Below are 15377 nucleotides of genomic sequence, written 5' to 3' on the forward strand. Positions count from 1 at the left end.
GGACCCTGGGCAATTGCGCAATCGCCGGTCTTTGGAAGAGTGAGGAAGATAGTTCAATGCAATCGTATATCATTTTCTCTATCTATCGAACTGCCCAGCACAGAGCCATTCTCTCAGTAAAGCACAGCAGCCGTCAAGTTCGGTCAGATTCGCCACCCTAAATTGAGTCCCCCCGCACGTCCCGCAGGCGAGATTGATGCACGCCACACTTAAAGTCGAACCCCCATCGATTCAACCGCCCATGCAAACAAATCGCCACCATGACCTCGGCCAAGACCAAGACCAGATGTAGCCCCTGGTGAGGTTCATCTCTTTCGCCACAACGTCCCATCGCTCATGCCCATTAATCACCGCCTCCCGATCCTACTCCTGGTAGCAACATGTACGTGGTTTAGATCGCCTCCAACCCAGTATTCCGCACCTTCCTGTTCACAACTCCGCCCACTCCAAACGCCGGCAAAATCCGTCCTATTCGCGCAAATGTACTCTTGAGGTACAGCTGTGACATTTTTTGTAGTCGTTGGGAGGTTGGCATGGGCCCTGGTTCGTTGTACAATGACAATCCTACACAGCTCAAATTAGCACTCAACACGTCACTTCCCACAGCATGGGAGACATACCGAAGAGATGGAATGGCGTCGAGAGGAATTGTACAGCGCAAGGCGTGAGAAGTTGCGCGCATGTGAGACCACCGGGGGTGTATGGCGCGATCATGGCGGGAACGTTAAAGGAGGAGAAAACGGTTAGGGAGTCACGGGTTGTGAAGAGGACGTAAGCCATGGGTGGGAACCGGCGTTGTTGCGCCGCGGCGGCTGTGGACATATGTCGGGATATGGTTGAGGATATTTTCGAGGATGGTGGTTGTGGTCGTGTCGGTGCTGCTGTCTGAGGTGATGGTGACGCACCATGTGCTCCATACGCCTTCGTCAACTCCCGATCCTTAATCAACCCTAACCCGATATTCGCCGCAGTAGTAGCAACAAACTTCTCCACCCCACCGGCACCCACGAACCTATCCGTCTCCCCCCTCCACACTCCCATCCACGTATCAATCGAGTTCGCCGTCAAGTACGTACCCCCATACACCATGAACACGAGTCCGAACATCGGGTTGCGCATGAACTTAATGGGGGTTGTGAGGAATTGGCGGAGGGAAGAGGTGATGGAGGTTGTTAGCGGGGCACGGCCGGATGCGTTTTCGATAATTGCGCGGTCGATGATGTAGATTGCGGGGGAGATGATGAGGGCGGCGGACGCGGCAGCGGTTAGGTCGACGAAGCAGCGAGAGAGGAGGTTTGGCAGGGGACGGCGGGTCGTTGTTGTGGGTTTTGGTTGTGACATTTTGAGGTGTGGTGTCTAGAGTGCGGTTCTATCCGATCTAGATTGTGACAATGCTGTTGATCCAGGAAAAACGGATCAAATGTAGATACTTTCACGTACGCGTCGTCGTGATGTCGATGTGAGACTTGAGTAAACGATTGCAACTTTCTGGTGCTTTGGTACCGAGAGGAGGGGTACCTGTTCCGTCGACGAAAATCCGAAAGATGCCGAAATGAACGGCGAGTCGGGGCAGCTGAAAAGAAGGTAAACTTGAAGGTGAGTAACGTCAAGCGATCCTGCGCTTTGACCTGATGCGATACAGTATGCCTGGCTGAGGAAGAGCTCGGAGGAGGTGTCGTCTGTCTCTTCCAACTTTTTCCTCGATGCGATCGTTGATGGTTCAAAGTCTGACCTGAATCTGCAGGTGCATTTGGCGCGGGTAGGCTTACGAGATTTTGCGGAGAGAACCGAGAAGCTCCGGCCGGCAGCGAATGGGAGGAGTGACAATGTTAAGCTGGGCGTCATTCGAATCGATCTCTTTGAAAACTGTTACACAAATGAACATGATTGAAGCACCCCATTCGTCTGTTCAACCCAGCTAATCAGCCTCAGGACGGCCAGGGGTGGAGCCCTGGTCTAACGCATATGTGACGCAGTTGGGTCCCAGCACCCAGCAGCTGGTGCTCGCGATAGCAAACAAAACAAATCAGAACAGCACTACACCATGGATGAGGAATACGACGTTATCGTTCTAGGTGCGCAACTTCTTCTTAATCCATCTGGGTTCTTGCTTAACCTTTGCACAGGCACTGGTCTCACCGAATGTGTCCTCTCCGGCCTCCTTTCCGTTGAGGGCAAGAAGGTCTTGCACATGGATCGCAATGATTACTACGGAGGGTACGCCGTTCTACTGTCTTTTCGGGGAATGTGACTTATAGACGTCGTACAGAGCGAGTGCCTCGTTGAACCTGACCCAATTGTTTGCGAAGTTTAGGGACGGACAGCAACCCCCCACCAGCTTGGGACGAGACAGGTGCGTGCGCATACATTTCCGAGGGACCGTGGGCTGATTAGGGGATGTATGCAGAGATTGGGCTGTGGATCTTATCCCTAAGTTCCTCATGGCAAATGGAGAGTTGACCAACATGCTCGTCCACACTGATGTTACGCGTTACCTCGAGTTCAAGCAGATCGCTGGATCGTATGTTTACAAGGACGGAAAGATCGCTAAGGTTCCCTCGAACGAGATGGAGGTATAGAAAACGGCGACTCCATGGATAATGGAATGTTGACGGATTTTGTACAGGCTGTCAGGTCTTCCCTTATGGGTATCTTCGAGAAACGCCGTATGAAGAAGTTCTTCGAGTGGGTCGGTGCTTACAAGGAGAATGACCCTTCTACCCACCAAGGTTTGTTCTAATCCATCTCCGCTAGGATATTAGCTGACGTGATTTGAACAGGCCTCAACCTCTACAAGAACACCATGAACGAAGTCTACTACAAATTCGGTCTCGACAAAGGAACCCAGGACTTCATCGGCCACGCCATGGCCCTCCACCTCGACGACTCTTACAAGCCTAAGCCAGCAAAGGAGACGATTGACCGTATCCTTCTCTACCTCGGCTCCATGGCTCGGTATGGAAAGTCACCTTACATTTACCCTCTCTACGGTTTGGGCGAGTTACCTCAGGGCTTCGCGCGTTTGAGCGCGATTTACGGAGGAACTTACATGCTCGACAAGAAGATCGACGAAATCGTCTACGACGAGGAGGGTGTCGCGATCGGTGTCAAGAGTGAGGGCGAAGTAGCGAAGGGCAAGCTCATCATTGGTGACCCTTCGTATTTCCCTAACAAGGTCCGCAAGACTGGACGTGTTGTTCGTGCGATCTGTGTTTTGCAGCACCCGATCCCTAACACGGATAATGCCGATTCGGTGCAAATCGTCATCCCCCAGAACCAGATTGGTCGCAAGAATGGTGAACACCAATGATGCCCAGGATGATTGGATTGTTGCTGACATCATGTTCACAGATATCTACATCGCGGAAGTTTCCTCCACCCACAACGTCTGCGCAAAGGACCACTATCTGGCTATCGTCTCCACCATCGTCGAGACCGACAACCCACACGTCGAAATTGAACCCGGAATCAAGCTCCTCGGTCCCATCCTCGACAAATTCATCTATATCGCTGATATCATGGAACCCATCGAGGACGGAACGAAGGATAAGTGCTACATCTCAAAGGTTCACTCTCAAGGATGAATTCGTGTGAATTTGCATGCTAATGTTGAGGCGAACAGAGCTTTGATGCGACGAGTCATTTTGAGACGACGACGGATGATGTCATGAATATTTACAAGAGGATCGAGGGGAAGGAATTGGTGTTGAAGAAGAGACCGGCGCCTGGGGAGGAGGGGGATTTGGAGGGTATGTAAGTGGAATCATGGTAGGGAGGAGTAGAGAGGAATGTTTTGGGCGTTTTGAGTCTTGTTTGGGAGCGTTATTTTCTTTGTTAAAGCTGCAAATGCAAATGCCATTCATCATTACTCGCTATGAATTCCCCAAAAACCTGACATTAGATTACTCTATATCTCGTATTCCGTGAGACGCTGCTTTATGCTAATTAATACCGAGGTCTCTCTTGAAGTTTTCGACCTCTCCTGCCGTCTTGCACAAATCATAAAACGAGCTTTCCGAATCACCCAACAAATTAGCCGGCGTATCAAACTCCAATAACTTCCCATGATCAAGCACCATGACCCTATCATGCTTCACTGACAACCTATGCGCAATCGCAATGACCGTAGAATCCCGCAACTCCTCCCGAATCGTTTTCTGAATAATCGTGTCGGTCTGGAAGTCGATACTCGCCGTCGCTTCATCCATGATGACGATCTTGGAGCGTCGGAGGAGTGCACGGGCGAGGGCGACGAGTTGACGCTGTCCTTGACTGAGGTTGAGGCCGCCCTCGCTGATTGGAGACGAGAAATCTTCGAAGACGTTTCCGTCTTCTGTCTCCGAACCGGCGTCACCGATGAGTTGGACACGACGGAGGGCGTCGTACAGTTCGGCATCTGAGTACTCGTTGAATGCATCGAGGTTTGAGCGGACGGTACCCGTGAACAGGACAGGGTCTTGTGGGATGATTGTCAAACGACTACGGAGGTCGGAGAGTGAGATCTTGGAGATGTTCACGTCGTCGATGAAGATATCTCCACCAGCAGCCTCGAGGAAACGGAAGAGGCCGAGAGTGATGGTTGATTTTCCGGATCCTGTTCGGCCTACGAGACAGATTTTCTCGTTGCTCTTGATGTCGAAGGTCAAGCCTCTCAGTACCAAGGGTAAGTCAGCTGCGTACTTTGCCTCGTAGTTGCGGAAGCTGATGGCTCCGTGCTCTGGCCATGTCGCCGGGGGTGATGGTTGATCCTGAGGTTCCGTGGGCATGTTGGTGTACTCTGTCACACGCTCCACGGCGTTCATCGACAACTCCACATCAGTAATACGGCGAACCATCCAGAAGATGTACGTTTGGAAATCCAGAGCGAAGGACAGTGAGAAACCTGCTAAACCTGCGTCCACGCGGTTGATATTTATCAAGATAAGTGCTGCGGCGATGGTAGCGAAGAAACCGCCTAGGACATTAAAGCGGACAGACATCCACCTGTTGACAAGCCAGAGGTTGTATTGGACGTGGACAAGGATATTCATCTTTTCGAAAGATGCACGCAAGAAACGCTGAGAGGCGCCATATGCCCTGATGACCGATGTACCAGAAATAGTAGCCTGGAACAATTCAAAGATAGGCGACTTCGAGACCGAATCTAGACGCTTCAGCTCACGGGAAGCACGCATGTACACCCGACCGATGAAAACGGCAAACATGCACAACAACAGTGCAGCAATGAGGAAAGTTGGCGTAACGAAGATGCAGACAACCGTAACACTGATAGTACCAAGGGTGTTGATCGCCAGCCAAGCATTGTCATTCGCAACCTTGGAGTCAATGGTCTCAAAGTCCTTGCTGAATCTATTGAGCACTCTGCCCACTGGGGTAGTATCCAACCATCGCATGGGTGCATAGAGAACCGTATGAAGGAGACGGCGGTACATAACCCTGGAAGCTTGAATACTTCCATAGAAGGTAACTGCAAATCGAACGAGGCCCATGAGGATAGACACAACGGCAATGGCGACATAGATACCGAGGTAGTACTCGACAGAATGCTCTTCAGTTGCGCCCTTGAAGGTATGGAAGGCGAACTGTTGGGACGACACAGAGGCGATGGCTCGCTTAGCCAACATGGCTGCAGTTCTGCCTTTGTATGACGAAGACCAAAGCCTGAGCCAATAACTCTCAGCAACTTCAAGACCTTGCGCCGTAATGAATGCACCGATGATCATACACCAGAACAGCACACCTCCGTTAGCGAGGAAGTACGACGAGTAGACCTGAGTCTTTACAGCACCCCTCTCACGCGCCTCTTCCTCCACAAACTTCTTCGGCTTCTTCCCAAGATCGACCGATTTGGTCATTTCCTCGGGATCGCCATCGATCTCGTGCGCATCAGTCTTGTCGCCTGGTACAGCATCGCGTTCGATCTCTTCATCCTCTTCTTCGTCGAGAATGTGCTGCAGACTACCAGTACGCTTGAGCTCAGCAAGATAACCCGCATGCTCGATTCTGCCACCTTTGAGAGCCATGATGTAGTCAGCCCCGTTCATACAAAGCTTGACGTGATGCGTGACCAAAATCCTTGTTCGCTCCCTCATCAAGGGGCCCATCAAACACTTGTTCACAATGTGCGAGGACACATGAGCATCCAACGCACTCAGGACATCGTCACAGATCAAGACCTCCGCACGGGAATAGACGGCCCGGGCAAGCGAAACACGAGCCTTCTGTCCACCAGAGATGTTCAAACCCTTTGCGCCGATCTCAGTCAAGTCACCGTCCTCGAGGATCTCCAAATCACGAGTCAATGCACACGCATTGATGACTGCGTTGTATCGCTTCTCGTTGTATGGGAGACCGAATAGGATGTTGTTGCGAATACTGTCATTGAGAAGCCATGCAGTTTGCGGAACATACGCCTTCGCACCAGAAATAATCCACTTCGCTGGTGGGATGATATCTTCACCGTGCTCGAAAGCGTTACTGTCGGCAGGCGGCAAAGAAACGGTCCCGTCGGTCACATCCGCCTCTCCAAGCAGTCCAAGCAGCATCAAAGTCTTACCAGCTCCCGTGTGTCCAAATATTAACGACAAAGCTCCTCGAGGAAACTCTGCATTGATATCCTTGAGCGAGAACGTAGGAGTAGCATCTGTTACGCTCTCAAGCGTATTATCAGAAGGCCATGTGATCGTGGCATCTTTGACAACAATCGGCTCATGTGCAGCCCAAAACCGCTCGGGATTACTCCCCGAACTCGTATCATCGATCAACTTCTTATCATCAACCGGTGCATCCTCAATCTCAGCCGAATGCAAGAAACGCTGAATACGCTTCAACGAAGTCCACGCCTGAAGTGCCTCAACAACAGCCTCCGGAATGATATTCAATGCAAACCCGAGTTCCTTGAAGACACTCAACGTCGTAAAAGCCAGCGCAGGCGTCAAATCCTGTCCCTGCAACTTCGTATACGAGAAGAACGCCGAAACGGTAACCAAAATCGGACTCCCACTCCAGATCAAGTTGAAGCATACATCCAAGAACCAAACACGTCTCAGCTCCCTGACTTCCTCATCACGCATCTCGTTGACTTTCGCTTCCCAGTTTCGCTCCCATGCCATGAATTTCAGCTGTCGGATGCCCTGCAAGATCTCGGTCATGATTCCGACGCGACGATCACGGATCTTCATGAGGTTTGACTGGGATGAAGAGTATGACTTTGATGCCCATTGGTTGATGGGTAAGAGTACGATCATGACGCTGAAGCCGACGAAGGTAGACCATCCAAGTAGGTTGTAGAGGAAGAAGATGGCGACGGCGATTTGGAGAGGTGCGTCAGCCAACATCCAATCCCACGTCGAGTACGTCGCAACGCGGTCAGCGTCGACGGCCATGAGGTTAAGCACATTCTGTCGAGATCCACCGACTTCTTCATCACCTTTCTTGTCCTTCTTGCTTGCGTCATCATCGTCTTCTCCGTCATCCTTCTTCTCCGTGTTGACATCAACTCCGACGATGTCCTTGCGCTTCAGCGTCTTTGCGAAAATTGCCGTATTCAAGACACTGTTGACCTTTGTCTGTAGCACACACGCAGAGATATACCACACCTGAGCGTACAAAATCGCATAAGCCAGCTTCGCCGCACACATACCAGCGACGTAATACCATCCATACCACCACTCCACTTCACCTACCTTGTACATCTGCACGAACTGCAAAATCCTCAGGAGGAAAAATGTCGGAGCATACTGGAGGACAGACGACACGAGTCCCATACTCCATTGCAGGATAAATTGCCATTTGAAGGTGACGATGATACGGCGGAGGAGATGCCAGCCTTTACCGTCGCTATCGGCGAAGTGGCGGTGGAGGTTTTGGGCACGGAAGGTGGCGCGCTGTGCCCCAAGGTCTTCGACTTCGAGTCTGTTTTCTCGGACAGCTCTGTCATTAATCTCCTTCGTCCATGAGAATGTCAAGAAGGACCACAAGGAGGCATGGACTGCACCATCAACCATCTTCCCATCAAAAACAAGTCTCGGTCCTCTCGGAAAGACGAGCGTAACACCAAACAAAACAGTAGATGCCGTAAGTAGGATGGACGACAATGCAACATCCAGCTTCGTCAGCTTATCCTCCTCAAGAAAATACCGCCGAAGAAGCGCATCATGCAACCCCCACCCCGACCCACCCACAACAAACCCAGAAACAACAGCCAAATGCACAATATACCAAAACGCATATCTCGGCCGCCTCGTCGACCCGAACAAAATCACCAAGGCCGCGACAAACACCCACGACACAAACGTCAACCACCCAGCAACAGCAACGCCGGCATTACTTGTCAAATGATCATGATACGACATCCTCGCACCCGCCCAGAATCCGGAACTTAGGACACCGATGGCTGTACACAGAGCGATGAGAGCGCGGTGTACTGAAGTCGCGTAGTATGTCCCAGGCGCTGGATCACCCTCCTTCTCCGCTCTCTTGAGCTTTCGCGGCGCATACGTAGATTTACGGGTCGTGAGGAGGATGAGCGCGGATATGGCTATCGCTGGATAAGGCAGCAAGGATGGTAGCCATTCTGGTAGCTGACTTGCCATGGTGGAGGTTTGGTCGTGACTCAACGTTGAACTGTTGGACAATTTCGGCACAAAAATCGCGGACATGTGCATGACATAAATGCTGCACGTCGCCGGCAGGTACACACCTTAATTATGGGCAAGACGGATGAGATGGTTATGAAGGTTTATTTCGGTTTATTTTGCTGGGATTTGGCATGGAGGTAGCTACGAGGTTGTTCGCACGGCGGGGGTCGGGGATACGTCATGGCCGGCGCCGGGTACCCCCACGATTTTTCTCAAATTCGCTCCGAAACGAATACACCAACACCAACATCCGAATCCTAACACTTCGTCCCGGCGCAGTCGCTTCGACGAATTTCCACATGCAACGCGTCGGACATGATCAATCACAGCATGACGAGTTCTTCGAGGGGTGGGAGGAGGAGTATTATGGTTTGGGATCGGGAGTGAGATGAGGGGATGAAGAAATTCGTAGATCTCCATAAAGTCCCACGGTCCGATTGCGTCACATGCACTCAATCGATAAGACCAGGTTCCGGCCCGGAGTTCAACGTCACAGGCACCACCACCCTGCAGCAATCGCCAGCACCAACACATCTCCAATCTCAATCGATCTACCCATGTCTTCTCAATACACAGCCTACGCCTACACCCACCACGGCCCCCCTGCCACCGTCCTCAACACCACCCAGCTCCCCCTCCCCACAACCTCCGCCCTCTCCTCCACCCACCTTCTCATCCGCACAACCTCCCTCGCCCTCAACCCCATCGACCACAAATTCATGCTCAACACCGCCCTCGGCTGGACAGGCCTCATCACGAAACCCAGCGTACCCTGCGAAGACGTTAGTGGCGTCGTCGAGTGGGCTGGGGATGAGGTCAAGGAGGAGTTTGCGGTTGGGACGAAGGTTTGGGGGGTTGTTGATGCGCCGGATCAGATGAAGAGGGGTGGGACGTTGGGGGAGTATGCACTCCTTAACAGTGCCCATGCTATTCCTCTCCCCACTGAGGGACAAGTTGGATTAGTCGATGCGGGCGGTTTGGGATGTTCGAGTTTGACTGCATACCAGGCACTCGTACAAGATGGGGGCTTGAGGGAAGGACACAGGGTTTTCGTTAATGGGGCTTCTGGGGGTGTGGGTACCATGGCCATTCAAATCGCTAAACACATTGTTGGGCCGCGTGGGGTTGTTGTGGGTGCGTGTTCGGCGAAGAACGTCGAGTTGGTCATGGAGTTGGGCGCGGATGACGTCGTCGACTACACCGCCGGAGACCTCGGCAAACAGCTCGCGGTCAAGTATGGCAAGGAACCGTTCGATCTCGTCCTCGACACTGTCGGAATCGATGACCTCTACCACGCTTCCCCCAAATTCTTGAAGGCAGAGGGGGGCAAATTCGTCAACGTCGGCGCCGAAGTCACCTCTTTATCCGACATCCTCCGTCTCTCATCATCCATGATCCCCAAGCTCCTCCAACCGACCTGGCTGGGTGGGACACCCCGTCCGTATATCTTCTCCGCATTGAAAATCACCAAGGATAAGTTGGAAGCAGTTAATACGATGGTTAGGGATGGTGTGTTGAGGGTTATCGTTGATTCGAAGTGGGAGTTTGGGAAGAGGGAGAGTGTGATTGGGGCTTTTGAGAAGATTATGGGAAAGAGGACGAGGGGAAAGGTCTTGATTGTCGTTAGGGATGAGGAGTAAATGTTCGAGCCTTGAGCCCGGCTGCGGAGAAGGAGAAGGAGTGAAGGGTATTGGCCGTGGCTATGGAGGTATATGATAATGATAGTTTAAGGGTTCAACTGAATGTACCGGGTTTCTATGAAAATGGCTCAGAGCGACAGGGTCCTTCTCTTCTTGAGTGGGTGTATGCGTGCATGGAGAAATGGCTCAGTGTTCCCGCGGCGGTTGCAGTTGGCCAGCAGCTGGTGGAGCAGTAAAACAGCATACACTCACCAATCCCGACCCCTTGTCCGGAAATGCCTCACAGAACGCGGGTTCAGCTGTGCTTCGCCTCGCTTCGAAGCGAAATGACAAAAAGATGGGCGCTAATGCACACAGCCCCACAGAAAAGTGTGGGAACTCTACGCTGCCTCTCGCACGCCGTCGTCAAAGAAATCCCTCAGCTTCGAATGGCAAAGGTGGAATGAGCGCACTGCTGCTGCCGACAGCGATAGGTTGACCGCCTATATAGTCTGCCCTCGCTTCCTCCTCGAAAGGATCAGCAAGACAGCAAAGGACAGCTCAAGGACAACAGAGCAACAATGCAGGCTCTTCCTCAGTTCGACTATATCTTCGCCCTCGGGTTGATCTTCGCTTTCCTCGACGCCTACGGTATCGGTGCAAACGATGTCGCAAACTCCTTCGCTACCTCCGTCTCCTCTCGCTCCTTGACGCTCATGCAGGCATGTTTCTTGGCTGCTATTTGTGAGTTCTTGGGTGCGTTGCTGTTGGGTGCCCGTGTTACTAATACCATCAAGGATGGTATTATCAACATCGACATGTTCACGGAATCGCCTTCTGTTCTCATGTTGGCGATGTGGTGTGCCCTCGTTGGTTCCTCTTCGTGGGTTTTGCTGGCCACTCGTCTCGGTCTCCCTGTCTCGACTACTCACTCCATCATCGGTGCCATTGTTGGTGTTGGTATCGCCGCCAACGGTGGAAAGGGTGTCAAGTGGGGCTACGACGGTGTCGCCCGTATCGTCTCCTCCTGGGTCATCGCTCCATTCATCGCCGGTGCTTTCGCCTTGACCATCTTCATGCTCACCAAGTACTTTGTCCTCAAGCGTCAGGATCCCCTCAGGGCTGGTTTCATCGCTATCCCGATCTACTTTGGTTTCACTTCTGGTATCTTGACCATGATGATCGTCTGGAAGGGTGCCCCCGGTCTCGACCTTGACGAGTTGGGTGCGGGAACTATCATCGGTGCCGTCCTCGGTGTTGCTGGTGTCGTTGCCGCTATCTGTATCTTCTTCTTCGTTCCTTACCTCCACCGTCGTCTCGTTCGCGAGGACCCTACTGTCCGCTGGTACCACTTCTTCCTCGGCCCTTACCTCTGGAAGGCCGAGCGTCTTCCCTTCCCCGGAGCCGCCAACGCTGTTGCGATCAAGGATTACTTCAACGGTGGTCTCGTCGGCGAGAACAACCAGGGTGAAGCCCACGACCTCGCCAACGACCTCAAGGCTCAGGCTTCCGGTGACATGGAGCTCGGCAAGACCCAGCCCACCCCCTCCGCCGATGAGATCACTTCTTCTACCTCCAACGACGACGTCAACGCCGCCGCCGCCGCCCCCGCCGCCGGTGCTACCACCCTCGAAGACCTCGAGAAGCACGAGATCCGCGGTCCCTGGATTTTGCCTTCCAACATCTGGATCTTCTTGCGCTACCGTCTTCCCAAGCTCGCTCTCCGTGGTATGCAGGTGGACGTCGTCAACGAGCAGGCTCGTGCCCAGCACGCTGGTGACAAGGGTGCCATTCGCGTCGCTGAGATGCACGCTCGTGCTGCGCAGTATGATAACAAGACTGAGCACCTCTACTCTTTCTTGCAGGTTTTGACGGCTTGTACCGCGTCTTTCGCTCACGGTGCTAATGATGTCTCCAACGCTGTCGGTCCCCTTGTCGTTATCTACCAGGTTTGGAAGAGTGGTGTTGTTCCTGGCTCCAAGTCCGATGTCCCCGTCTGGATTCTCGCGTTCGGTGGTGCCGCCATCGTTATCGGTCTCTCTACCTACGGTTACAACATCATGCGTAACCTCGGAAACCGTCTCACCCCTCACTCCCCCACCCGTGGTTTCTCCATGGAGCTCGGTGCGGCTTTGACAGTCGTGTTGGCCACCCGTTTGAACATCCCCGTCTCTACTACGCACTCTATTACTGGTGCTACCGTGGCTGTTGGGATGGCGAATGGTGATTTGAAGGTGATTAACTGGAAGTTGTTGATTTGGATTTTTGGTGGATGGATCATTACTTTGCCCATTGCTGGTACTGTTGCGGGATGTCTGATGGCTATTATTGTTCATGCTCCTCGTTTCGGAATGGGGGTGTAAGCAACACATCTCCGTCGCGATTGAGAGGATGTATGTGGTGGTGCATAGGATGGTGATATGATACAGATTATTCGGAGTTCTTTTGGGTAGGTCGGTAGACGGGGTAATGTCGACCGACTGGTTTTGCTTTCTCTTATTTGCTTTTTTTCCTTCTTCGCTTTTAGACATATCCGTGCGCATATTGCAACGCAGAAAAAGGTACTTTTTTTCCGTGACTTCTTTCTCCTGCTCTAGCGAATTCTCTGATTCCATCTATATGATCTCGTCGTGATTTCTCCGCCAGCTGGTGGGGTGTTGAGGTGTCGTTGGTGAGGGAGGAGGTCTACGGGCCGTAATTTCCCACGCTTAGGCCGTGCAATCAAAGACTCAACTACCCTTCCGAAACCCACGAAGCGCTAGGTGACCTTTACAGATCCGCGTCCAGAGGTATCATTATGCTTCGGAGAAACTTCTTGAACAGTCTGTCCAAGCCTCGCTGCCATTGCGTCAATTCTACTCACTTTAATGTCGTACATACGCCGCACCCACGCCGTCCTCTTTCTGGCCCATACAGCGGCGGTAGCCCCAACACCTCCCGAGAGTGAAAGCGTATCCCTTCCGCCGTACCCTTCAGCCGTCTGTTCTGAACAACGTTTTGAGCTCTTTTTGCTCGCGAAAAGTTGGAGGGTGCGGAAGCATGTTTCCTACATCGGATAGCTGAAGTTCCGTTCGTGCGAAAGGCGAAGGGATGTGAGGTAAGCGTCAGATAGATACCCGATGCGTCCTGGGCGAGGACGGCCACGTCATCATGAGCATGGTCTGGCATAGGCATACGAGGGTGTTGGAGATGGGTTACGCGGGACTCAGGTGGTGTGCTTGATCATAAGGTCCAAACCTTACGCTTCTCATGACCACAAACCACGACGACTGCCTCACGTCAATTAGATCAGCCCACAGCAATAAGACAAGGGAGCTTGCTTTGTTTGCAGTGACATTACCCGACTCACTCTAGCTACCCCACACCTTCTCCCGAAATTTCCGGCGGAGGGATGAGGTATCCGGGGGTGGGACCTGATTTAGCCTTAAAGTTTAACCGGCGGGCCGAAGATGTGGGGCTGAGAGGTCCGTGCCAAAACGTCAAAGGATAAGGATATGAGGTGAAGCTTGTGATGGTTCGATTCGGGAAGATGATGGGGGTGTGTGGGGGAGATTGTGTTTGTAGTTTGAGTGCGCGTGAGGGGAACGTGTCCACGGCAGATGTGGGGGTTTAGGCTGTATGATAAGTTGAGACCGTATGGACCTGCTCGAGACGTGCTCAAGATAAGAACGAATCATGGTCATGGCCATGAGAGTTTGTCCGCCTCCCGAGCCGCGGCCGTGGAATGCCCCGGTACTTTTCTCACATGCTGCTAAAAAGGCCTCTTTGGGTGTTACGAAAGATTACGTTACCTCACCTCACCTCGCTTCCATCTCCACCTGACACTCCTCATCCACGTTCCTTCATCCGCCCGTACCTTCCCGTTCGTCCGTTGACTTCGCACCCTTAAGCATGCCACGCTTCACGCAATTGCAATCTACCTGAAGGCACATGTACACGTTTGCAATTGCATCATCGATGGTGTGATCAATTGACAGGTTGGGGATCACCTTCCCCAGATATGCTGGTGTGGAGAAGCTTAAACGGATCCGGGGTGGTTTGTCCCTGGGGAAGGATGAGATGTCGGAGGAGAGGCCGATGGTCTGGCCCATGCAGAGAAGCCAGGTGACGATCCAGACCAAAAACAAGCTAATCAGAAAGACTACGTACGCTATCCTATCTCATACTCTCGCGAGGATAAACTCGAGCACAATTGACGCGCGCTCCTCATGTCCGATGTCCGACGTCCGTCGGCAAAGGTGTTCCCAACTCCAAACGCACGCATGCGGGAAGAGTCGGACGATTCGATCGACAGGGCCGCGGGCTGACCTGGCAGAATGAAAAACAGCCATGATTTACGGGCTTTCGGGCGGTGGAAAGGAAGGAAGGGAAGGCTTATCTCGCTACCCTCGATGTACGATGTCGCAACATGAGGAAAAGGATGAGATCGTAGGAGGTGACTCACGATGCTCGAGGCTGAGTGATCCTGACAGCAAGTCGACCGCGGAACAGCCGCCGGAGCTTAACAAGCGTGGCCAGAATGTTCCGCTGTGGGAGGAGGAGGGACACCACAGTTGAGCCAATCGGAAGCCTGAATCAACCGCAAGCGCTGCAGCAGCGTATGTCCTACGGGGGACCCGCGCAAATTTCGGCGAGGGCAAACGAGAGTGACGAATTGAGCTAAAAATAGTTCGAAGTGCTGTTTGCTGAGCCATGGAGCCGGCCGGAGATCATGTCTCCGCGGTTGCAGTGTATGAAGCTTAAGCAACGGTTGTGGGGCACAGTGGAGTGGGAAAGAAGTGGAGAAGAAGCCTGTTGATCGGTGCCAAGAAGAACAGTCAGTTCGCAATTGCGGAGGCTGTGTAATGTTCAAAGGATCTGTAGAGGTTAGGTAAGCTTATGGGGCCGAGGACATGAAGTTCAATCTCGGAACGAATTCGGCCGAGCTTATTTTGGGTGATCCGGGGTATGTGGACATGGGAAAAGACGGAGTGACGGACGGCCATGGATGTGTGGGGGAAGACGGCAGGTAAATGGAAGGGTAGCAAATACAGTGGAGGTCGTTGTCGAATAGACGAGCTGAGCTTATCTGTTCATTCCGCTCCTCGGAGTCCGTTTTTACGCGCGTTCTGCCACTCGA

General features: G+C 52.6%; 6 protein-coding genes across 6 annotated transcripts; 3 read left to right on the plus strand and 3 right to left on the minus strand.

Annotated features, from left to right (window-relative positions):
* Nucleotides 1-54: 54 nt before the first annotated feature.
* On the minus strand, nucleotides 55-1713 carry SAICODRAFT_20559 (uncharacterized protein). Its single transcript, XM_019166277.1, has 2 exons — nucleotides 621-1713; nucleotides 55-564 (listed from the first exon to the last, which is right to left on the minus strand). Exons 1-2 carry the CDS (start codon nucleotides 1339-1341, stop codon nucleotides 392-394), a joined length of 894 nt encoding a protein of 297 aa, XP_019022653.1. The 5' UTR covers nucleotides 1342-1713; the 3' UTR covers nucleotides 55-391.
* A 331-nt stretch (nucleotides 1714-2044) lies between these two features.
* SAICODRAFT_8838 (rab GDP-dissociation inhibitor) lies at nucleotides 2045-3757 on the plus strand (the record flags this gene model as incomplete). The annotated part of the gene is made up of 8 exons (XM_019171552.1): nucleotides 2045-2075; nucleotides 2127-2217; nucleotides 2270-2353; nucleotides 2408-2573; nucleotides 2627-2729; nucleotides 2781-3296; nucleotides 3352-3566; nucleotides 3623-3757. 8 exons carry the CDS (start codon nucleotides 2045-2047, stop codon nucleotides 3755-3757), a joined length of 1341 nt encoding a protein of 446 aa, XP_019022654.1.
* An 82-nt stretch (nucleotides 3758-3839) lies between these two features.
* SAICODRAFT_82935 (P-loop containing nucleoside triphosphate hydrolase protein) lies at nucleotides 3840-8081 on the minus strand. Its single transcript, XM_019171288.1, has 2 exons — nucleotides 6749-8081; nucleotides 3840-6691 (listed from the first exon to the last, which is right to left on the minus strand). Exons 1-2 carry the CDS (start codon nucleotides 8004-8006, stop codon nucleotides 3942-3944), a joined length of 4008 nt encoding a protein of 1335 aa, XP_019022655.1. The 5' UTR covers nucleotides 8007-8081; the 3' UTR covers nucleotides 3840-3941.
* Nucleotides 8082-9196: 1115 nt separating this feature from the next.
* SAICODRAFT_8840 (NAD(P)-binding protein) lies at nucleotides 9197-10279 on the plus strand (the record flags this gene model as incomplete). Its single annotated transcript, XM_019171555.1, has 1 exon — nucleotides 9197-10279. One exon carries the CDS (start codon nucleotides 9197-9199, stop codon nucleotides 10277-10279), a length of 1083 nt encoding a protein of 360 aa, XP_019022656.1.
* A 346-nt stretch (nucleotides 10280-10625) lies between these two features.
* Nucleotides 10626-12632, plus strand: SAICODRAFT_82939 (phosphate transporter). The gene is made up of 2 exons (XM_019171289.1): nucleotides 10626-11706; nucleotides 11764-12632. The coding sequence occupies exons 1-2, from the start codon at nucleotides 10840-10842 to the stop codon at nucleotides 12619-12621; spliced, it is 1725 nt and encodes a 574-aa protein (XP_019022657.1). The 5' UTR covers nucleotides 10626-10839; the 3' UTR covers nucleotides 12622-12632.
* A 1738-nt stretch (nucleotides 12633-14370) lies between these two features.
* Nucleotides 14371-15371, minus strand: SAICODRAFT_66840 (uncharacterized protein). The gene has a single exon (XM_019170271.1). The coding sequence runs from the start codon at nucleotides 14950-14952 to the stop codon at nucleotides 14641-14643; it is 312 nt and encodes a 103-aa protein (XP_019022658.1). The 5' UTR covers nucleotides 14953-15371; the 3' UTR covers nucleotides 14371-14640.
* Between the last annotated feature and the right edge of the window lie 6 nt (nucleotides 15372-15377).

The sequence above is a fragment of the Saitoella complicata genome (genome assembly GCF_001661265.1).
Source record: "Saitoella complicata NRRL Y-17804 unplaced genomic scaffold SAICOscaffold_19, whole genome shotgun sequence".
NCBI lineage: Eukaryota > Fungi > Ascomycota > Saitoellomycetes > Saitoellales > Saitoellaceae > Saitoella > Saitoella complicata.

Bases quoted from the DNA above. Each gene is read 5' to 3' on its own strand.
- SAICODRAFT_82939 (XM_019171289.1), top strand. From the start codon at position 10,840: ATGCAGGCTCTTCCTCAGTTCGACTATATCTTCGCCCTCGGGTTGATC. The intron at 11,707-11,763 runs GTCGGCGAGAAC...CTCAAGGCTCAG, and splicing joins ATTACTTCAACGGTGGTCTC to GCTTCCGGTGACATGGAGCT.
- SAICODRAFT_82935 (XM_019171288.1), bottom strand. From the start codon at position 8,006: ATGGTTGATGGTGCAGTCCATGCCTCCTTGTGGTCCTTCTTGACATTC. The intron at 6,692-6,748 runs GTTCGGGGAGTA...TTGTTGTCAAAG, and splicing joins GAAGTTGATCGATGATACGA to ATGCCACGATCACATGGCCT.
- SAICODRAFT_20559 (XM_019166277.1), bottom strand. From the start codon at position 1,341: ATGTCACAACCAAAACCCACAACAACGACCCGCCGTCCCCTGCCAAAC. The intron at 565-620 runs GTATGTCTCCCA...TGAGCTGTGTAG, and splicing joins GACGCCATTCCATCTCTTCG to GATTGTCATTGTACAACGAA.
- SAICODRAFT_66840 (XM_019170271.1), bottom strand. From the start codon at position 14,952: ATGGCTCAGCAAACAGCACTTCGAACTATTTTTAGCTCAATTCGTCAC.